Below are 24008 nucleotides of genomic sequence, written 5' to 3' on the forward strand. Positions count from 1 at the left end.
ATAGTCCCCTAAGAGAACAGACAATATACATCAGCTAGTGTCCCCTGTATGAGGAGAAACCTTTATAGCCACTTCTGGTCAAAAATAGTGTACTATAAAGGACTAGGGTGCCATTTTGGATGCCCACCTAAGGATTGCCTATGCATAGCCAGTGCAGATCCTTCAACAATGGCCACTTACGATACTGATGCTAGTTCAGATGGGCAACTCTTGTGAGGATCCAAAATAAAATAATGCCTGGTAATCATAACCATCATTCATATAAGCATCAACATCCCACTCTCTCTCAGACAGAGGGCCACACTCTCCACAAACAGACCAGGGCTAATTTGGGATGAAAATAAAATAGTGAGTGGCAATATTTTGTAGGTGTACCACAGATTTCTAGAAGACCACACACACATGTATAAGTGAAACACACACTGTCAGCCAGTCGTAACTAGACATATTCATTTAGTAAACTAAGGGTGGGAAGTTAGGGGATGAGAGAAGAAACTCTTTGTCAAATGAGCTTCCTGTGTAGAACATACATGTCAGAGCCTGTGTCTACTGTAAGTGTGTGAAGATGTCTGAATAATCCCTCCACAGAGCTAAAGCCAGTTAAAAACAGATCAAAGACAAGCTTAACCTCTGTAAAACCTCACTGGTTTTTCAACAACAACAAATGATCATTCCCATCGTTGTTTCCAGGGGACTCTTTTCACCGTCGCGCAGCTGCCTTAGTTTGGGCCTGGGAGTCCTTTAAAGGCCTGTGGTTTCACTTTTAATGACTGTGCTCTGGTGTGTGAGAGTCTATATGTGTGTGAGAGCATGTGCGTGTGTGTGTTGGTGCATAAAAGCGGTGTATTTTTGACTGTGACAGCGATACCACTAACAAGCCAAGCTCTGCCTCATTAAAATGTAGAATCCTGAGAGAGAAAGAAAGAGAGAGAGAGACAGAGATAGGGTAATGTTTACTGCTCATTTTTTATTGTTTATTCCACTTTTATTTATTATCTATTTCACTTGCTTTGGCAATGTAAACATATGTTTCCCCTGCCAATAAAGCCCCTTGGATTGAACTGAATTAAGAGAGAGAGAGAAGGAAAGAGTCTGTGGCTGCACGCCTCAATGTTTCTCTTTGTATAGACAGAGAGAAGGAAAGAGTCTGTGGCTGCACGCCTCAATGTTTCTCTTTGAATAGACAGAGGGAAAGAGAGAGGTCTGAGGAAAGATCATGTTATGTGTTCAGCCGTTATCATTATCACAGTGAATCCCACAGTGAATCCCTCCCTCCCTTTCTGTCACATGTAGGTCTTGTTTAGCCAACACTGGCTTCCATGTCACAACTATCTGGCCCACAGTCTCAACTATCTGGCCTACAGTCTCAACTATCTGGCCTACAGCGACAACTATCTGGCCTACAGCGACAACTATCTGGCCTACAGCGACAACTATCTGGCCTATAGTCTCAACTATCTGGCCTACAGTCTCAACTATCTGGCCTACAGTCTCAACTATCTGGCCTACAGCGACAACTATCTGGCCTACAGCGACAACTATCTGGCCTATAGTCTCAACTATCTGGCCTACAGTCTCAACTATCTGGCCTACAGTCTCAACTATCTGGCCTACAGCGACAACTATCTGGCCTACAGCGACAACTATCTGGCCTACAGCGACAACTATCTGGCCTATAGTCTCAACTATCTGGCCTACAGTCTCAACTATCTGGCCTACAGTCTCAACTATCTGGCCTACAGCGACAACTATCTGGCCTACAGCGACAACTATCTGGCCTACAGCGACAACTATCTGGCTTACAGTGACAACTATCTGGCCTTCAGTGACAACTATCTTGCCTCCAGTGACAACTATCTGGCTTTCAGTGACAACTATCTGGCTTTCAGTGACAACTATCTGGCCTACAGTCTCAACTATCTGGTCTACAGTCTCAACTATCTGGTCTACAGCGACAACTATCTGGCCTACAGTGACAACTATCTGGCCTACAGCGACAACTATCTGGCCTACAGCGACAACTATCTGGCCTTCAGTGACAACTATCTGCCCTTCAGTGACAACTATCTGCCCTTCAGTGACAACTATCTTGCCTCCAGTGACAACTATCTGGCTTTCAGTGACAACTATCTGGCCTTCAGTGACAACTATCTGGCCTACAGTCTCAACTATCTGTCCTTCAGTGACAACTATCTGGCTTTCAGTGACAACTATCTGGCCTACAGTGACAACTATCTGGCCTACAGTGACAACTATCTGGCCTACAGTGACAACTATCTGGCCTACAGTCTTGACTATCTGGACTACAGTGACAACTATCTGGCCTTCAGTGACAACTATCTGGCCTACAGTCTCAACTATCTGACCTTCAGTGACAACTATCTGGCCTACAGTGACAACTATCTGGCCCACAGACTCAACTATCTGGCTTTCAGTGACCTATCTGGCTTTCAGTGACAACTGGCTTTCAGTGACAACTTTAAACATAAAACGGGATTTTTTTAAAATGTGGATTTATTATCAAACTGGAACTCAGAGAGACAACAATAACTATCAATATTACTACAATAGTCTCCATGTTACAAGGCACTGTACGAGTGCAGGAACACGCACACACACTCACACACGGCACTAACCACAAATGACGCGCAAACTCAAAATAGATGTAAATGTCAACATTTGCAGCACATGGTACACAGTCATACAGTGATCAGAGACAATGATATGGCTTCATAACTGAACCCATCCAAAACAACAGCCAAACAAAGAAGAGATGTCAGGCATTAGAGGTCAGGGAACAGGGTTTAGAGGTCAGCGGGAGGTCAGGTGAGGGGCGAAGCGTCCTTGGTCTGTTCAATCTCCGTAGCGAGGTGGTTGATCCTACCTGACCAGTAGAGCTCTCTGTCCTGCAACTGTACTGATAGTTCTCCCACCCTCCTCACCCAGTAGGCCTCATTAACAGCCTGGGCCTCGCCTGGCTCCCGCGGCCCAGCCACGCTCAACTCTGCTCGGGTCAGGGCAGTGTCCTTCTCCCCTGGCCTGGGACTGGGGCTGTGGCTGGGGGGGTGGTGAAAAGGGGAGGGGGAAAGGTGGGAGGCAGGGGGAGGGTATCCTGTGTCTCTATCCAGAGAGGGGGAGAGGGAGGGAAGGGAGGAGGAAGATCCGTGGGTGAGGGAGAGGGGAAGGGGGGAGGTACCCCTCCGGTGGTTGGTTGGCGGTCTCACTCGTCTGCGCTCTGCTCTCTCCTCCTCCAGCTGCAGACGCAATCTCTCGTTCTCTCCTCCCAGAGCACTCAGCTAGGGGAAAGAGAGAGAGAGAGTTTGAGAGACAGAGATAGAGAGATACAGTTTGAGAAAGAGAGAGTTTGAGAAAGAGAGTGAGAGAGTTTGAGAGAGAGCGTGAGAGAGAATAAGAGAGAGAAAAAGCGAGGGGAATGTGGAGGGTAGAAGAGAGGAAAGCTGTTAAATGTTCCTGAGAGCTGTCATCATGGTGTAGATGTAACCAGAAAACAACAGAGACAGTCAGAGATGAGAGAAATGGGTTTACGACCCTACACACTGTCAACACAAAACTCATCAGGCATGGTCAGAATGGAATTGGGCTCCAAAAACAATCATATCCAAAACTTTAGATACATTTTTGTACGTAACTGGCAAGTTTAAGGTGTGTTTTGGTAGGTAAGATGCATGTCAATGTGTGAGATCTGCAATGACACAGTGATCAGAGAGAGAGAGAGAGAGAGAGAGAGAGAGAGAGAGAGAGAGAGAGAGAGAGAGAGAGAGAGAGAGAGAGAGAGAGAGAGAGAGGAGCTGGCTGATTCCTGGTTATTTTGAGCTGTACGGTAAGCAGACAGAGATGAAAAACATACATATGGACAGAGAGAGTCTGTAGTGACAGTGACACTCTTCCCCATCTGTTCCTCAGACATGTGTACGTAAGAGTGAGTGTGTGTCGGTATAGAAGCTAAGGTTAAAGAGCGATGTCACACACACACACACACACACACACACACTCCCACTCCCCCCCCCCCCAAGTACTCGCCCGTTGTTATCGGTTTTGTTTGGTTGACAAAGCAGAGGTGAGGAGTGTTGCACAACCCAACAACCCAGTAAAAAAACACTGCAGTACACATTGTGCACAACTGTTGCGTGGGCAATGACATCAGAGGCTGAAAAAATTGTGTTCATTCTTTGCAGCAACAAACAATTGTTGTTGTAATTTCGCAAATGTATGTGGCTTTTTCACCATTAAGGATTCTTTCACCATTATGCATGCACTAATTGTAAGTTGCTCTTGTATTTGAATATTTGTTATTTAAATCATTATTTTCTGTGTATTTGAGCATTTTCAACTAATGTTGTTCGAATTAACTACTTCAATTGGAAGTATTTTAAAGTATTTTCAAAGGATTTCAGATAAATAGCCTATTATTTGAAATAGTATTTGAACCTAGGTCTGACTCACACAGTAACATTTCCCTTACATCTCTGTACTCTAGCCAGTGGTTCCTAACCTTTTTTGATGGGATAAAACATTCTGTGGCACACCTAAACTTTTCCTAATCATGTATTTAGTGGTAATGACCTCCATCTCATCTGATCCATACTGCAAATCATCAATTTCCTGTGACCCAAAAAATGAATCGATTAAATGAATTTAAATAGGTTTATTTGAACTATTTTCATAGTTCCTTACTCAAGACGGTTCATTTGTGTGTACCCCTTTAAGAGCATCCCGTAAATATCCAATAGAAAGAAAAACATGTAGACCTAGCCCCGGTAAAATAGTAAAGGTCTAGAGACCAGCGGTTTGTAAAGGTTTTCTGCATTTCAAAATGGGTTGGACGGTGTAGGCCGTCATTGTAAATAATCATTTGTTCTTAACTGACTTGCCTAGTTCAATAAAAAAAAAATGTTTTTTGCAAGTATCTGGCCCAAACAGCAACAACATTCTCAGCAACATTTACAGAACCTTTTTACTTGCTATGACTGTGATACTGTATGTTATTGTTTAACTACCTTAATTAAGTCACTCTGGATAAGAGTGTCTATTAAATGACCAAAATTGTAATGTTTATGTGAAAATGAACTCAAGGCATACCAGTGTGACGAGGCACCCCTGAGAGTTTCTCAAGGCATACCAGTGTGACGAGGCACCCCTGAGAGTTTCTCAAGGCATACCAGTGTGACGAGGCACCCCTGAGAGTTTCTCAAGGCATACCAGTGTGACGAGGCACCCCTGAGAGTTTCTCAAGGCATACCAGTGTGACGAGGCACCCCTGAGAGTTTCTAAAGGCACACCAGTGTGATGAGGCACCCCTGAGAGTTTCTAAAGGCACACCAGTGTGATGAGGCACCCCTGAGAGTTTCTAAAGGCACAGCAGTGTGATGAGGCACCCAAGAGTTTCTAAAGGCACACCAGTGTGATGAGGCACCCCTGAGAGTTTCTCAAGGCACACCAGTGTGATGAGGCACACCTGAGAGTTTCTAAAGGCACAGCAGTGTGACGAGGCACCCCTGAGAGTTTCTCAAGACACCAGTGTGATGAGGCACCCCTGAGAGTTTCTCAAGGCACACCAGTGTGACGCGGCACACCGGTTGAAAACCACTGTTCTAGACATCTCTCCTCCCCTATCCCTCTATCCCATCCCTCGTTCACAGAAAAGACAGACAGGCGGCAGTATTGGGATTATTAGGAAATATGTCTATCAGATGTGGGGCTTCCAATCTTTCTATTAATGTGTGTGTTTGAACATAAACTGAAATCTTACTCCCTTCCTTCTCTCACCTCTTGATGATTCCTCCGATCTGAAACAGCCTGAATAGGTTGAAGAAATAAGGTGTAAACTCTCCACCTATCCTGTATATCCACAGATCCAGTAGAATCTAAGACCAACTTTATCTGTAGCCCTGCAAAATGCCATATCCCCTGCCTTGTCCAAAACCTCAGCCAAATCTCCAACCCACAGTTTAAATCCAGTAATACCTTCTTGTGAAAATGTCACCTCCCCTGCCCATCCCAAATCAAACCACAGTTATGTGTCTGTGAAAACACAGTATGATGTAAATTAACTAATTAACTCTAACATTCTTCGGGACATGTTTCATTTTCCATCATCTTTACAAAGACGAGATTTCTGCTAATTAAAAATCCCTGCACGAGTCTCTAACCCTGAACTGGTTCCGTCTAGGTGGGTGGAGTGTGTGTGCGTGTGTGATTGGTTTAGCTGATCATAGGCTAAAACCCACTGGTGACCAGTGTGAAGGCTGTCTACTACTCTTAGCAGAAGCAATAACAACACATTCAATATCCAAATGAAGAAAGGAGATTAGCTATTATTCTGAGCCACTAATCTATGGAAATTAAACATGTGTTATTCTATGGAGATTAGACAGCTATAATTGAGCTTCATCTGGAGTTCTCTAGCTGCAGAATGAAGTAAGACATTTCATTAGTCGTTTGACAAGGACATGGATAGGCGTGTGTGTGGCAGATGGCGGGCTGGTGAAATTGAGTGGGAGGTTGCCTGTCTGTCTAGGTGTGTGTTGGCGTCCTCATTAAGTGTTCTGTGTAGGAGCGGACGGCTGGATCGATATGTGTAATGATTCACACAGCAGATTAAGAGGTGTCTGAGACCCAGGCTATTAAACACAAAACCACACACAATGAGGTGTCTGAGACCCAGGCAATTAAACACACACAATGAGGTGTCTGAGACCCAGGCTATTAAACACAAAACCACACACAATGAGGTGTCTGAGACCCAGGCTATTAAACACACACAATGAGGTGTCTGAGACCCAGGCTATTAAACATAAAACCACACACAATGAGGTGTCTGAGACCCAGGCTATTAAACACACACAATGAGGTGTCTGAGACCCAGGCTATTAAACACACACAATGAGGTGTCTGAGACCCAGGCTATTAAACACAAAAACACACACAATGAGGTGCCTGAGACCCAGGCTATTAAACACAAAACCACACACAATGAGGTGTCTGAGACCCAGGCTATTAAACACAAAACCACACACAATGAGGTGTCTGAGACCCAGGCTAATAAACACACACAATGAGGTGTCTGAGACCCAGGCTATTAAACACAAAACCACACACAATGAGGTGTCTGAGACCCAGGCTATTAAACACACACAATGAGGTGTCTGAGACCCAGGCTATTAAACACACACAATGAGGTGTCTGAGACCCAGGCTATTAAACACAAAAACACACACAATGAGGTGTCTGAGACCCAGGCTATTAAACACAAAACCACACACAATGAGGTGTCTGAGACCCAGGCTATTAAACACACACAATGAGGTGTCTGAGACCCAGGCTATTAAACACACACAATGAGGTGTCTCAGACCCAGGCTATTAAACACAAAAAAACACACAATGAGGTGTCTGAGACCCAGGCTATTAAACACACACAATGAGGTGTCTGAGACCCAGGCTATTAAACACAAAACCACACACAATGAGGTGTCTGAGACCCAGGCTATTAAACACAAAACCACACACAATGAGGTGTCTGAGACCCAGGCTATTAAACACACACAATGAGGTGTCTCAGACACAGGCTATTAAACACAAAAACACACACAATGAGGTGTCTGAGACCCAGGCTATTAAACACAAAACCACACACAATGAGGTGTCTGAGACCCAGGCTATTAAACACACACAATGAGGTGTCTCAGACCCAGGCTATTAAACACAAAAACACACACAATGAGGTATCTGAGACCCAGGCTATTAAACAAACAGAATGAGGTGTCTGAGACCCAGGCTAATAAACACACACAATGAGGTGTCTGAGACCCAGGCTATTAAACACAAAACTGTACTAACCAGTCACACACTGAAGGTCTCTAGGTTCACCACTGTACTAACCTGTCACACACTGAAGGTCTCTAGGTTCACCACTGTACTAACCTGTCACACTGAAGGTCTATAGGTTCACCACTGTACTAACCTGTCACACTGAAGGTCTCTAGGTTCACCACTGTACTAACCTGTCACACTGAAGGTCTCTAGGTTCACCACTGTACTAACCTGTCACACACTGAAGGTCTCTAGGTTCACCACTGTACTAACCTGTCACACTGAAGGTCTCTAGGTTCACCACTGTACTAACCTGTCACACTGAAGGTCTCTAGGTTCACCACTGTACTAACCTGTCACACACTGAAGGTCTCTAGGTTCACCACTGTACTAACCTGTCACACTGAAGGTCTATAGGTTCACCACTGTACTAACCTGTCACACTGAAGGTCTCTAGGTTCACCACTGTACTAACCTGTCACACACTGAAGGTCTCTAGGTTCACCACTGTACTAACCTGTCACACTGAAGGTCTCTAGGTTCACCACTGTACTAACCTGTCACACTGAAGGTCTCTAGGTTCACCACTGTACTAACCTGTCACACACTGAAAGTCCAACAGGTTCTCCACTATAATAGATATAAAGACTGTTATAATTCCCCCTGTCTCCTCTTACTAATAGTGAGCGCACAACTTTCCTACAATTTCCACCACTCTACCCCACCAGCGAGTCAAGGAAATGTAATGAAAGTAAAGGACAGTAATGTTTAGAGTAAATCCCAGGTTTCAATAGGCCATAAGATATTCATGTTTCAAGAAAGGAGTGTATATATTTGGCCTGGCAAAGTGGTTATATGCTCTGACTGAATGGAAGCTGATAATACATTTTTTAATCAGCTGGTCTCGCAAAGAAATGATTAGTCCTCACTGTCCGAATCAAGACCGAGTACCAATGTATCCGACACCGAGACAAGACCAAGAAGCTCAATATGTGATATCGAGACTGGATTTGAGTACTACAACACCGGCTATAACTATACTAAACAACTCAAGAGCAAAACAGTTGACATGCTGCTGATACCTTTCAAACCCAAAACATTCACAACAGCCAGGGGATTGATTCTAGAAGCTTTGTTCAAGAAGAGGAAGAGGAGAGAAAATAAACATTCCTCTTCCTGCACGTTGTGGATTTGTTGACCATTTCTCTTGTGAAGTGACAACCCAGATAAACGACGGTGCACTTCTCTTTTGGTCAGGAGATTCTTCTGTTCTTCCTTTCTGTCTTTTATCCCAGCATACCATTTCTCTTCCCCGTCAGAGAGTGATGGGCTACAACACCATATTGATACTTCTCTCTCTGGTATGAAAGAGAATCATTTAGTGATGAAGAAACGTCACCGTTATCTACTGATGAATTTGGTTCTCTCTTTCCTCCCTCCTTCAGAGGAAATGGATGTGTGTGTGTTTGATGTCAGACGCTTTAAGGCTTCTTCTTCAGTCTGAACTACACAGCAGGTGGGCTGGTCTGTGTGTGTGAGTCTGTGTTGGGCCAGATGGACCTAGTATGTGTGTGTGTGTGTGTTCTTACCTGTTTGTTGAGCAAGCCTATAGCCTCCAGGTTGCTTCTCAGTCTGACCTGCATGTACTGGATCCGACTCAGGTTGGTGGTCACAAAGCTCTCCCTCTCCCTGCACGCAGGCACGCACACACGCACGCACGCACGCACGCGAGCGCACACACACACACACACACACACACACACACACACACACGCACACGAGCACACAGAGGAAAGAACATTGTTACACACCGTCTAATGATGACAAAGAAGAAGTTGATAGCGATGATAATGATGAAGATTCTATCTATTATAAATATACTATTATATACTATTTCTATCTACATTATAAATATGATATATAATACAGACAATTTTGTTGTCTGACCTCCGTTTTCTCCATAACAGAGTTGAAAAGCATAAAGCTGATATTTCAATGATAAACATGTGCACTTGTCTAACAAAATATGTTCATCAAATGTATTTTGCTTTACAAATTCAGGGCAAAGAACAACAAATTGGCAAACATCTTGATAAAGCACATCAAAATATGTTCTGAACATAGATGGAGGACGGAGCTAAATGGATTCCAGAATTCATTAAATCATATATAAGACATTTAACAATTTATTTACATTTTTGGGAAATTACAAACAAATGTTCCCTCTGATATCTCAAGATCCTCGGAGACTGAGTGAGTGAGGAATGTCCATTAAATGAACGACGTACAGTAAAATAATGGTTGCCTGTACTGACTTTGTGTGTGTGTGTGTGTGTGTGTGTGTCAGTACTCTCCCAGTCCTGTGCTGTGGCTTTCATGCACCGATGGGTCCAGTTAGGAGGGTAGTAACATTAGCATGCAAGCCTTGTAAATACCTTTACTAGCCCTCTCGTCAAGCCAAGACTCCTTAGCCTATTAGACTACTGCAAAGGACCCCAATCTTCATTTTCTTGTCAAGAGGAACTAAGGGTCTTGTATCTCATGTTGATAAAGAGCAGTGAATGAAAAGGCAGGGGATCATGCTTGACTTGTTTAACGTAGTCATCATATTGCTAACGAATAACAATCTCCATACGCACGCGTGCGAGTGAGCACACACGCACGCACACACACACACACACACACGCACACAAACACACGCACCCCCTATTAGCAACAACTTAAAGAAGAAGCCAAGATGCTAGGAGCCCATTATGAAGATGAACATAGATCAGAAGTCACAGCGATACGTCTCTGAAATGTAGTCTCATGAACCACATCGACCTGCTTTATCTCAACCAATATTAAACAGCTCAGTGGGGTCGAGACACGGGTACATAGAGGACAATAATGACTTAAACTTAAAACAACAATAGGTGTCCTTCATTAGAGAATAACATCTGCATACGGAACCCTACTGTACCTTCTCCAGGGTTATATGGAAGTCCAGCTGTTTTAAATACCTATATGGGACACGTATTACCTGTGATAAACCTGTACGTGAATAACTAATATGTTTTGTCACAGAATAGCACACATCTGCATGGATATTGGGTTATTCATAATGGTTAACATCCATGCATATCATGGGATTTGTTACGTGTGATTAATAAGCTGTTTGTGTTATCAGAAATATAAATAAAGCTATTGGAATACATATAGAGAGATATAGAGTTGAACAATGTCCACAGAAACCCTCTTTTATCTCCATGTTTCCCAACATGTTGTTTTGGTTTTAACCAGAGCCTTCATCAGGCTGTAAAACATCTCATCAACACAGAGGCTGATAGATTTATGTTCACACACTTAAACCAGTGGAACACGCTTGGTTGCTGTGTGTTTGGCACTGGGCCTGTATACACTTATGTGTATTTGTTTGTGTGTGTAAGTGTCACTGTGTGTGTCAGAGTGTGTGTGTTTGTATATGTGTGTGAATGTGTAATTATAGGCCTAACCCAATCAGTGTGTGTATAATTACAGTCATTAGTGTTGGAGACAAGCTGACATCGCCACAGAACAAACACTAACGAGTTCGCTCTCCCTCTCTCTCCCCGTCCTTCTCTCTCTCCCATCTCGCTCGCTCTCTCCCGTCCCCCTCTCTCTCTCCCGTCCCACTCTCTCTCTCCCGTCCCTCTCCCCTCGTTCTTCTCTCTCTCCCCCCGTTCTTCTCTCTCTCTCTCTCTCTCTCTCTCGCTTTCTGGCTCTTTCATTCATCACTCTTTCTTGCTCTCTGTGTCATATCTAGTTATCTTTCCTGCTCACTCTCTGTATCTCTCCACCACTCTATCCCTTCTCCTCTTCCTCCCTCCCTCTAATCCTCTTCTGGAATGACTGTGGTGCTAATTAAGAACATGATGGTATTGGTGGTAATTTAACGACCTTCTGGCTCCGCTGAGAGACTGGAGCTGACAGACAGATGTGACACAAGTGCTCCTAGCTGTTTCAGTGCAGCTGGAGGGAGAAGCTCTGTAACACAGAATGAGAGACAGAGACAGAGAGAGAGAGCCAGAGGGAGAGAGACAAAGCCAGATAGCGAGAAAGAGTGGGAGAGAGAGAAATATATATTTAAGGCCTTTCCTCTCATCTTCTCTCTTGCCCTTTTAGACTGAAGAAGAGCTTTCAGGGGTTTTAGTCTCCTTGCTTTTCTCATATCCTTCATATCCTGCATGCTTCATTCTATAGCTAGAGGACTCCTGATATCTCCAGGTGTGATAAGTAGGAATTTTTTGTCTCTTTATCTGTTGTTGTCTGGTACTGTATTTTTGCTAGCTAGGGTCACCTACTTTAAGTGCGGCCTGTCTTCCCAGTAGTCTACTTGGTGTGTGAACTGCTGACTGCTCATCATTTGCAGATAGTTGTTGACACATCAACCAGGATCAAGGTGCAGAGCAACTTGTTTTGGTAATCAGTGGCTGTATTGGGGGAGGAGTGGTTTCACTTCTCCAGGCAATCAGCAATTAGTACAGGGAAGTGTTCTCTCTACCTTTACTAGTTAATTAGCTATTAACGTTAGTTCTTCAGTCTCCCCTTGATTCTCAGCGGCAGCTAAAAGCGGCGGTCATGTTGCAAAACTAAGACCGTCACTGATACAAAGACTGGTCCGCCGAAAGAGAGGAAGGCTTCACACCACTCTCTCACTATCTTACCTAGTTGTTTACAGATTCTCATTTTGCTCTTTTGTAGCTTTGTCAACTGTGTGTGTTTTCTATACCTGTCCACACCTCTCCCTGTAGGCTTTACAGACGCTCCCCACCCCTTGGCTGCAGCCCTTCTAATTTAGTGTACCCTGCGCACACAACCCATCTGGAATTCCAGGTCTCTGCATGCTTTGGGAGTTCATCTCACCCTATGCTGCACTTCAGTCCCTTGACTTTACTGCCCTGACAGAGACATGGATCCCCTCAGAGAACACTGCTACTCCAGCTGCTGTTTCTTCATCTGAATATGTTTTCTCTCATGGTCTGAGAGCATCTGGTTGTCATAGTGATGGCACAGGTCTACTCATTTGTCCTAAGTGGAGATTTTCTATTTTCACCCTCTCTTACCTGTTTCTCCTCATTTGAATTCCATACTGTCACTTGTCCACTCAAGATTAACAGTATGCCCACCAGGTGCCCTTGGAGAGTTCCTCAATTAGTTGGACACCTTGATAAGCTCATTTCCTGACGATGCTCACCGCTCTTAGTACTTGGCGACTTCAACCTCCCGACGTCTGCCTTCGATTAATTTCTTTCCACTTCTCACCCTTTCCCAATCCCCTCCCACTCACAAGGCAGGCAATGCACTTGGCCTCATCGTTACTAGAGGCTGCTTACTACTAATCTCACTGCAACCCCCCTCCAGGTCTCTGATCACTACTTTACTTTTCTGTCTCCCTTTCCTCCAATCCTAGTTACTCGGCCCCTATGCAGACAGTCATGCGCCGTCGCAATCTTTGCTCTCTCTCTCTCTCTCTCCCACTACTCTCCTATTCTATCCTGTAATCTCTCCCTTCTGCTAAATCCTTCTCCCTCCTGTCTCCTGATTCTGCCACTCCTCCCTTTCCGTATCCGATAACTCGCACTGTCCCCTTTCCTCCCGGCCGGGTCGGCCCTCCCCTCTTGCTCTGTGGCTGAGTGACTCATTGCGAGCATACAGAAGAGGGCTGCGAGCAGTTGAGCGAAAATGGAGGAAAACTAAACTTCCGGAGGACCTATCAACCTTTCACTCCCTACTCTCCCTCTCTCTCTCATCTTCCAATCTCTTCCCATCATCTTCCCATCTCTCTCTCCCTCCCTCTCTCTCCCTCCCACTTTCTACCATTAAATTTCAAGCGTATGCCTCTAGCCCTAGGAAACTCTTTTCCACTTTCTCCCTCCTTAATCCTCTACCCCTTCCCTCTCTGCGGACAACTTTGTCAACTCAGCCATGACATATGCTACTCATTCACTCAGACCATTGAGACCACTGGTCTCACTCACACAGAAGTACCCTACGTCTTGACTTCTTTCTCCCTTCTCTCTCCAGATGACATCCTGCGACTAGTGAGGTCTGGCTGCCCGACAACCTGCCTGCTCGACACCATCCCCTTCTGCCTTCTCCACACCATCTCTGGAGACCTTCTCCCATTCCTCACTTGCCTCACCAACTCATCCCTGACCACTGGCTGCATCCCCTCTGACTTCAAAATGGCCCGAGTTGCTCCACTCAAGAAACCAACCTTCGACTCATCTGACGTAAAAAACTATAGACCTGTATCCCTTTCTTTTCTTTCCAAAACACTCGAGCGTGCAGTCTCTGATCAACTTTCTCATTATCTTTCTCAGAACGATCATCTTGACCCTAACCAGTCAGGCTTCAAGATGGGTCACTCAACCGAGACTGTTCCTCTCTGTCAAGGACATTGCAAAAGCTGACTCTCTTCTGTTCTCATCCTCCTAGATCTATCCGCTGCCTTCGACACCATGAACCATCAGATCCTCCTCTCAGGGCTGGGCATCTTAGGCTCTGCACACTCTTGGATTGCATCCTACCTGGCAGGCCACTCCTACCAGGTGAAGTGGAGAGGATCTGAGTCTGCACCACATACTATCACTACCCGTGTCCCCCAGGGCTCGGTTCTAGGCCCTCTTCTCGCTATACACCGAGACACTCGGCTCCATCAGCAAGTGAGGAATGTCGGCCCACCACCTCAAGCTCAACAAGACGGAATTGCTCTTCCTCCCGGGGAAGGCCTGCCTGCTCAAATACCTCCATCACGGTTGACAACTCCAGTGTTCCCCTCCCAGAGTGCAAAGAACCTTGGCGTGACCCTTGTCATTCTCTGCAAACATCAAAGCAGTGACCCGCTCCTGCAGGTTCATGCTCTACAACATTCGTAGAGTACGACCCTACCTCACACAGGAAGCGGGTGCAGGTCCTAATCCAGGCACTCCACTCGTCCTCTCCCGTCCGGACTACTTCAACTCGCTGTTGGCTTTGCTCCCCGGTTGTGCCATCAAACCCCTGACACTTACCCAGACTACTGCAGCCCACCTGGTTTTCAACCTTCCCAAGTTCTCTCATGTTACCTGGCTCCTCTGCACACTCCACTGGCTTCCAGTCAAAGCTTGCTTCCACTACAAGACCATGGTGCTTGCCTGCGGAGCAGCAATAGGAACTTCCCCTCTCTTCCTTCAGGCTCAAACCCTACACCCCAACCCGAGCACTCCGGTCTGCCACCTCAGGTCTCTTGGCCCTTCCACCCCTACGGGAGGGCAGCTTCCGCTCAGCCCAGTCCAAGCACTTCTCTGTCCTGGCACCCCAATAGTGGAACCAGTTTCTTCCTGAAGCTAGGACAGCAGAGTCCCTGCCAATCTTCCATAAACATCTGAAACCCCGCCTCTTCAATCATCATCTTAAAGACCCCCCCCCCCCCCCCCCCCCCTCCTTCATTAGAGAATAACATCTGCATACGGGAACCCTACTGTACCTTCTCCAGGGTTATATGGAAGTCCAGCTGTTTTAAATACCTATATGGGACACGTATTACCTGTGATAAACCTGTACGTGAATAACTAATATGTTTTGTCACAGAATAGCACACATCTGCATGGATATTGGGTTATTCATCATCTTCAATCATCATCTTAAAGACCCCCCCCCCCCCCCCCCCCCCCCCCCACTAGCTCTGACTCTGACTTTCTATTCCTGTGGTATATGGATGTCCCACCTAGTTATCTTAAGATGAATACACTAACTGTAAGTCACTCTGGAAAAGAGCATCTGCTAAATGACTAAAATGTACAAATATCCTCGCCTCTCGTCCCTTCTCACTCCTCCTCTCCTCACCCCCTCCTCCTCTCCTCACCCCTCCTCACCCCTCCTCCTCTCCTCACCCCTCTTCATGCTTCCTCTTCTCCCCTCATTTTCTGTCAAATCAATAAACATACAGCTTAATGAATGAACTTTATAATCCTGGTAAAAGTATATTGTACTATGTAGCCCATATTACACAGCGTATAGAGGCTGTGTATATAGTAAGCTTTGTAATCATCATGGAATAACCAACGATTAGAGGGATTTCAGAAAATATTTCTAATAACTGACTCCTCACTAGGTTGATCACTGTCATGATTATACCACCGTATCCCTAGAGACCTCCTTCATAATGCATGATCCTAATCATGTGTAGGCCAATAGGTATATGACAGCCATGCAAATATCACTTCTCATATAGCAAGTATTTCGATTCATATATGCTACGGGGAAATTGTAATAATGACACGAAGGGGTTTTCCCATAATAAGAGACAATAGAAGACAGCTTCATTCACTGCATCTTATCTCAGTCTACATTAATATATTCATCCCATCAAAACCCACATCTATATGAATCTCTTCTCTGGGCCTCTGGAGCAATTATTCAGAAAGACAAAGAGATGTGATTCACCTTTCTGTCAGGGCCCTTAATAATATCATTAAAATGACTGACAGCTTTGAACTGTGTTTGAAACCAATAGGAGTCCAAACAAATTAGATCAGTTTGGAAATAAAGCCTGTTGGTTCGTTAGAGGACGAGGAGGGGGCGTGGTGGAGGGATGCATCGTTAACAAGGGGGACCCAAGAGGTCAAGTGGGGGGTGATTGGTAGTGTGTGTGTGTAGGTTTGGGGAGGATTGCTTCAGGCAGGTACCTCTATTGCCCCCCCACAACCATCCCTTCTGTCCATCATTCTTTCATCCTCTTAATGAAACTAATAGATGAACCTCTCCACTACAGATGAAACTTAATCTGACAACAATGAGGACTCTGGTCAGAGACTTATCATTGTTAAAGACTCAGCATGATTTAGTTATTCAGTGTGTGTGTGTGGGTAGGTCACGTCACACACAGACACAGGTGGCATCGCCTGAGGGTGTTTTAATTGGCAGTACACCCCCTCCCCCTAATGTCATTATCCCATTCACAACTTTTCATTGGTAATAACATAATTAACAGCTGCTGGGGAAGAAGCAGCCTGAGTGTATGAAACACCTGTGTCTGGATGTGATCAAGACTACTATGGCGACTGATTGGGAGTATACGTACACACATGTATGACCACACACACTCACACACACCGTGTCCAGACAGAGAACAGACACACAGACAGTTAGTACTTACTCCTCCTGCTGTTGACCCCGGTCTTGAACCTGGGCCTACGGAAAAAATGACAAGCTAAATATTAATCTAAGCCGACGATAGTCTTATCGGAGCCACGTCCATGTAGAGTTTTGTTCTATTCTACAATATTCTATACTAATCACTGGTGTTATTCTGATTGAGTTACAGTCATTAGTTTTGAGGCAGGTTTTTGGTGGCTGTATGCCTCAGGCACTGCTGACATATCAGACAAGAGTGATAGGACTCTGTTGCTGTTACCATTGTCTGATCAAAGTATTTGGAAATATGACATATTACAGAGACTAAATGGCATGTGTGGTTAGAGCAAAGGCTTATAAAAGAGACAGACACATTTAGAAGAGTGGGGGCGGGGTACAAAATATTATACACAAACAACTGTGCATATGTCAACTACAGAAATTCTACATCTTTCTTTCCTCGTTCTTTTTTCTCCCTCTTTCTCAGTCTAGAAGATCTCTCTCTTCTTCCTCTCATTTACCTTTAAGCGTTCCATCTCTCTCTCCTTCTCCTCCCCCTCATCTCCCAATTTCCTCAGCTCCTCCTCTAGGGCCCTGTTAGCCTCCTGAAGATGTCTGAGAGAGAAAAATAGAGACACAGAAACAGAGAGAGAGAGAGAGAGAGAGAGAGAGAGAGAGAGAGAGAGAGAGAGAGAGAGAGAGAGAGAGAGAGAGAGAGAGAGAGAAAAGCAATCCATATAGATTTTTGGATGAGAGGAGAGAGACAGAGAAAGGCAACATAAATGAAGGAGATGGAGAGAGGAACACAGTGCACTCAAACCACTGTCTGGCTTTAATGATGTCATTTAGGTGGAATGGCAGGCGAACACGCTGACCCAGACAGAGGGACAGACAGACAAGACATAGTGAGAGGACAGAAGGATAGAGAGGACAGAAGGATAAAAGGATAGAGAGGACAAAAGGATAGAGGACAGAAGGACAGAGATGACAGAAGGATACAAGGCTACAGAGGACAGAGGATAGAGAGGACAGAAGTCTAGAGAGGACATAAGGCTAGAGAGAATAGAAGGAGAGAGAGGACAGGAGAGAGATTACAGAAGGATAGAAGAATAGAGAGGACAGATAACAGAAGGATAGAGAGGACAGAAGGATAAAAGGATAGAGAGGACAGAAGGATAAAAGGATAGAGATTACAGAAGGATAAAAGGATAGAGATTACAGAAGGATAAAAGGATATAGATTACAGAAGGATAAAAGGATAGAGAGGACAGAAGGATAAAAGGCTAGAGATTACAGAAGGATAAAAGGATAGAGAGGACAGAAGGATAAAAGGATAGAGAGGACAGAAGGATAAAATGATAGAGAGGACAGAAGGATAAAAGGATAGAGAGGACAGAAGGATAAAATGATAGAGATTACAGAAGGATATAAGGCTAGAGATTACAGAAGGATAAAAGGATAGAGAGGACAGAATGATAAAATGATAGAGAGGACAGATGGATAAAAGGCTAGAGAGGACAGAAGGATAAAAGGATAGAGATTACAGAAGAATAAAAGGATAGCGAGGACAGAAGGATAAAAGGCTAGATGAGAAGGAAGGCTAGAGAGGACAGAAGGCTAGAGAGGACAGAAGAATAAAAGGATAGAGAGGACAGAAGGATAAAAGGATAGAGAGGACAGCAGGATAAAAGGATAGAGATTACAGAAGGATAAAAGGATAGAGATTACAGAAGGATAAAAGGCTAGATGAGAAGGAAGGCTAGAGAGGACAGAAAGCTAGAGAGGACAGAAGGATAAAATGCTAGAGAGGACATAAGGCTAGAGAAGACAGAAGGATAAAAGGCTAGAGAGGACAGAAGGATAAAAGGCTAGAGAGGACAAAAGGCTAGAGAGGACAGAAGGATAAAAGGCTAGACAGAACATAAGGCTAGAGAGGACAGCAGGATAGATATTACAGAAGGATACAAGGATAGAGAGGACAGAAGGACAGAGAGGACAGAAAGGATAGAGATGACAGAAGGATAAAAGGCTAGAGAAGACAGAAGGATAAAAGGCTAGAGAGGACAGAAGGCTAGAGAGGACAGAAGGATAAAAGGCTAGAGAGAACATAAGGCTAGAGAGGACAGCAGGATAGATATTAGAAGGATACAAGGATAGAGAGGACAGAAGGACAGAGAGGACAGAAAGGATAGAGATGACAGAAGGATAAAAGGATAGAGATGACAGATGGATAAAATTAATGATAGAGAGGACAGAAGACTAGAGAGGACAGAAGGATAGAGAGGACAGAAGGATAGAAAGGACAGAAGCACAGATGGACAGAGTGGATAGAGATTACAGAAGGATATAAGTACAGAAGGGTAGAGAGGACGGAAGGGCTGAGAGGATAGAAGGATAGAGAGGACGGAAGGACTGAGAGGATAGAAGGATAGAGAGGATAGAAGGACTGAGAGGATAGAAGGATAGAGAGGACGGAAGGACTGAGAGGATAGAAGGATAGAGAGGACGGAAGGACTGAGAGGATAGAAGGATAGAGAGGACGGAAGGACAGAGGATAGAAGGATAGAGAGGAAGGAAGGACTGATAGGATAGAAGGATAGAGAGGATAGAAGGATAGAGAGGATAGAAGGATAGAGAGGACGGAAGGACTGAGAGGATAGAAGGATAGAGAGGATAGAAGGATAGAGAGGATGGAAGGACTGAGAGGATAGAAGGATAGAGGATGGAAGGACAGAAGGACAGAGGATAGAAGGATAGAGGACAGAAGGATAGAAATTACAGAAGGAAAAGGCTAGAGAGGACAGAAGGATAGAGGACAGAAAGACACACACAGGAAGAAGGAGAGACATTCTCAGCATGACGGCGGTATGGAGCTACAGGGGGTGGAATGATGGATGACGGGAAGACCACTTTGATCTCTGAAGAACAGTGTCAGTGTGTGTGTGTGTGTTTGCTGACGGCGGGCAGGAAGTAATGTGTGTGTGTCAGGTGTGTGTCTTTTTCTGAGATTCTGAATCAGAGAGGAGTGTGTAACACACACACCTACGAACGCACACACACACCCACACCCACACCAACACCTGCTGTGATCACACATTCCCCCCTGGTGGGAAAGGTGACCTAGTTAGCAGGTGCAGCGTTTAGCTGAGCTGAGTTTCCTGTCTCAGAACATCCAGTCATCTTTAGTAAACAAATCCGCCGCTCAGGGACAACACACACACTCTCAAGGACACACAAACACACACATATGTAATACGTGTACATCATGTGTTTCTGGTAAGGGAGTCCATACCTTGTTAAGGGGCTTTATGTCAGTGTTTCTCCATCCTAGTCCTGGGGACCCTAGGGGGTGCACAGTTTTGTATTTGCCCTAGCACTAACATTAACACACCTGATTCCTAGGGATGTAACAATTCTGCGATACGCATCGGTCCCTGGTTCAAATGTTTAAGATACTAGTGCATTGGTCAGCAGACCCCAAACCAAATGTAGCATGCATTTGTCAGAACATCCTATTTAAACGTTACGAATTGCCGGTTACACATTTATTTTTAAATGTTTTATTCTACCTTCTGAAAATACCTCATATTTTGTGACAACTGATGTGTCCTGTCTTTCAGTGTCGAACTAAGCATGTGTCATTTTGAATGCCAAACAACCCCAGGTAATATCAGTAGCTTGTAGTCAAACTGTGCATTGTGCCCAACAATTGACATCATTTGAGTCAATTGGAGGTGTACCTGTGGATGTATTTCAAGGCCTTCCTTCAAACTTTGCTTGACATCATGGGAAAATCAAAATAAATCAGCCAAGACCTCAGAAAAAAAATGTAGACCTCCACAAGTCTGCTTTGCTGCGGGAGGGACTGGTGCACTTCACAAAATAGATGGCTTCATGAGGAAGGAAAAATATGTGGATATATTGAAGCAACATCTCAAGACATCGTTCAGGAAGTTAAAACTTGGTCGTTGTGGCAAAATGGCTTTAGCACAACAAAGTCAAGATACTGAAGTGGCCATCATAAAGCCCTGACCTCAATCCTATAGAAAATTTGTGGGCAGAACTGAAAAAGCTTGTGCGAGCAAGGAGGCCTACAAACCTGACTCATTTACACTAGCTCTGTCAGGAGGAATGGGCCAAAATTCACCCAACTTATTGTGGGAAGCTTGTGGAAGGCAACCTGAAACGTTTGACCCAAGTTAAACAATTTAAAGGTAATGCTACCAAACACTCAATTAGTATATGTAAACTTCTGACCCACTGGGAATGTGATGAAAGAAATAAAAGCTGAAAGAAATCATTTTCTCTACTACTACTTAAAATAAAGTGGTGATCCTAACTGACCTAAGACTGAGACTTTTTACTAGGATTACATGTCAGGAACTGTGAAAAACTGAGTTGAAATGTATTTGGCTGAGGTGTATGTAAACTTGTGACTTCAACTGTATATAATGATAAGATATAGACAGTACAATGATACATAATGAGAAGATAGACAGTATAAAGGGAAAGGGGGATACCTAATCAGTTGTACAACTGAATGCATTCAACTGAAACGTGTCTTCCACATTTAAATCAATCTCTCTATACTTAATGATAAGATAGAGAGTACAATGATACATAATGATAAGATAGACAGTACAATGATATATAATGATTAGATATCATTATATCTCATTATACTGTCTATTTTATCATTATATCTCATATTGTCTAAGATAGAAAGTATAATGATATATAATGATATACAGTGCATTCCGAAAATATTCAGACCCGTTGACTTTTTCCACATTTTGTTACATTACAGCCTTATTCTAAAATTGATTAAATTATTTGTTTTCCCTTATCAATCTACACACAATACCTCATAATGACGAAGCAAAAACAGGTTTCAGATGTTTTTATAAATGTCCATAAGTATTCAGGCCCTTTACTCAGTACTCTGTTGAAACACCATTAGCATCAATTACAGCCTCCAGTCTTCTTGGGTATGATGCTACACTCTTGGCACACCTGTATTTGGGGAGTTTCCCCCATTCTTTTCTGCAGATCCTCTCAAGCTATATCAGTTTGGAGGGGAGCGTCACTGCACAGCTATTTTCTGGTCTGTCCAGAGATGTTCGATGTGGTTCAAGTCTGGGCTCTGGCTGGGCCACTCAAGGACATTCAGAGACTTGTCCCGAAGCCACTCCTGCGTTGTCTTGGCTGTGTGCTTAGGTCGTTGTCCTGTTGGAAGGTGAACTTTCACCTCAGTCTGAGGTCCTGAGTGCTCTGGAGCATGTTTTCATTAAGGATCTCTCTGTACTATGCTCCATTCATCTTTCCCTCGATCCTGACTAGTCTCCCAGTCCCTGCCGCTGAGAAACATCCCTGCAGCATGATGCTGCCACCACCATGCTTCACCGTAGGGATGGTGCCAGGTTTCCTCCAGACGTGACGCTTGGCATTCAGGCTAAAGAGGTCAATCTTGGTTTCATCAGACCAGATAATCTTGTTTCTCATGATCTGAGTCCTTTAGGTGCCTTTTGGCAAACTCCAACTGGCTGTCATGTGCCTTTTACTGAGGAGTGGCTTCTGTCTGGCCACTCTACCATAAAGGCCTGATTGGTGGAGTCCTGCAGAGATGGTTGTCCTTCAGGAAGGTTCCCCCATCTCCACAGAGAAACTCCGGAGCTCTATCAGAGTGACAATTGGGTTCTTGGTCACCTCCCTAACTAAGGCCCTTCTCCCCCGATTGCTCAGTTTGGCCAGGCAGCCAGCTCTAGGAAGAGTCTCGGTGGTTCCAATCTTCTTCCATTTAAGAATGATGGAGGACATATAGACAGGTGTGTACCTTTCTAAATCATGTCCAATCAATTGAATTTACCACAGGTGGACTCCAATCAAGTTGTAGAAACATCTCTCAAGGATGATCAATGGAAACAGGATGCACCTGAGCTCATAGCAAAGGGTCTGAATACTTATGTAAATAAGGTATTTCTATTTATTTATTTTTTTATACATTTGCAAAAAGTTCTAAAAACCTGTCTTCTCTTTTTCATGATGTGGTATTGAGTGTAGATTGATTTGATTGATTCCATTTTAGAATAAGGCTGTAACATAACAAAACGCGGAAAAAGTCAAGAGGTCTGAATACTTCCCGAATGCACTGTATAATGATAAGCTAGACAGTACAATGATATACAAGGATAAGAGACAGAATAATGATACACTACCGGCCAAAAGTTTAAGAACACCTACTCATTCAAGGGTTTTTCTATATTTTCTATATTGTAGAATAATAGTGAAGACAAACTATGAAATAACACATGTAGTAACAAAAAAACTTAAACAAATCTAAATATATTTTATATTTGAGATTCTTCAAATAGCCACCCTTTGCCTTGATGACATCTTTGCACACTCTTGGCATTCTCTCAACCAGCTTCACCTGGAATGCTTTTCCAACAGTCTTGAAGGAGTTCCCACATATGCTGAGAACTTGTTGGCTGCTTTTCCTTCACTCTCCGGTCTGACTCATCCCAAACCATCTCAATTTGCTTGATTTTGGGTGATTGTAGAGGCCTGGTCATCTGATGCAGCACTCCATCACTCTCATTCTTGGTAAAATAGCCCTTACACAGCTGAGAGGTGTGTTGGGTCAGTGTCATTTTGAAAAAAAATGTATAGTCCCAGTAAGCCCAAACCAGATGGGATGGTGTATCGCTGCAGAATGCTGTGGTAGCCATGCTGGTTAAATGTGAATTCGAAATAAATCACAGACAGTGTCACCAGCAAAGCACCCCCACACCATCACACCACCTCCTCCATGCTTTATGGTGGGAAATACACATGCGGAGATCATCCGTTCACCCATAACGAGTCTCAAATTTGGACTCCAGACCAAATTTCCACTGGTCTAATGTCCATTGCACGAGTTTCTTGGCCCAAGCAAGTCTTTTCTTCTTGTTGGTGTCCTTCAGTAGTGGTTTCTTTTCAGCAATTCAACCATGAAGGCCTGGTTCACACAGTCTCCTCTGAACAGTTGATGTTGAAATG

General features: G+C 44.2%; 2 protein-coding genes across 2 annotated transcripts in view; one reads left to right on the plus strand and one right to left on the minus strand.

Annotated features, from left to right (window-relative positions):
* The first annotated feature begins 530 nt into the window (after positions 1-530).
* On the plus strand, positions 531-2457 carry LOC139420549 (dynein heavy chain-like). Its single transcript, XM_071170743.1, has 2 exons — positions 531-551; positions 1294-2457. Exons 1-2 carry the CDS (start codon positions 531-533, stop codon positions 2455-2457), a joined length of 1185 nt encoding a protein of 394 aa, XP_071026844.1.
* A 39-nt stretch (positions 2458-2496) lies between these two features.
* LOC139420663 (polyamine-modulated factor 1-binding protein 1-like) overlaps positions 2497-24008 on the minus strand; it is a 132924-nt gene continuing 111412 nt past the window's right edge. The window contains exons 28-31 of the mRNA XM_071170876.1: positions 17492-17585; positions 16993-17027; positions 9422-9521; positions 2497-3296 (exon numbers count right to left, since the gene is read on the minus strand). Coding sequence (XP_071026977.1) covers positions 2823-3296; positions 9422-9521; positions 16993-17027; positions 17492-17585 — 703 coding nt within the window. The 3' untranslated portion in view covers positions 2497-2822. The remainder of the gene's footprint in view (positions 3297-9421; positions 9522-16992; positions 17028-17491; positions 17586-24008) is intronic.

Source organism: Oncorhynchus clarkii, chromosome 11 (genome assembly GCF_045791955.1).
Source record: "Oncorhynchus clarkii lewisi isolate Uvic-CL-2024 chromosome 11, UVic_Ocla_1.0, whole genome shotgun sequence".
Taxonomy (NCBI): Eukaryota; Metazoa; Chordata; class Actinopteri; order Salmoniformes; family Salmonidae; genus Oncorhynchus; species Oncorhynchus clarkii.

Excerpts from the sequence above, each read along its gene's own strand:
- LOC139420549 (XM_071170743.1), top strand. The coding sequence starts at position 531 with ATGTCAGAGCCTGTGTCTACT. Across the intron at positions 552-1,293 it reads TGTCAGAGCCTGTGTCTACT|GTCTTGTTTAGCCAACACTG; the intron begins GTAAGTGTGTGA and ends TGTCACATGTAG.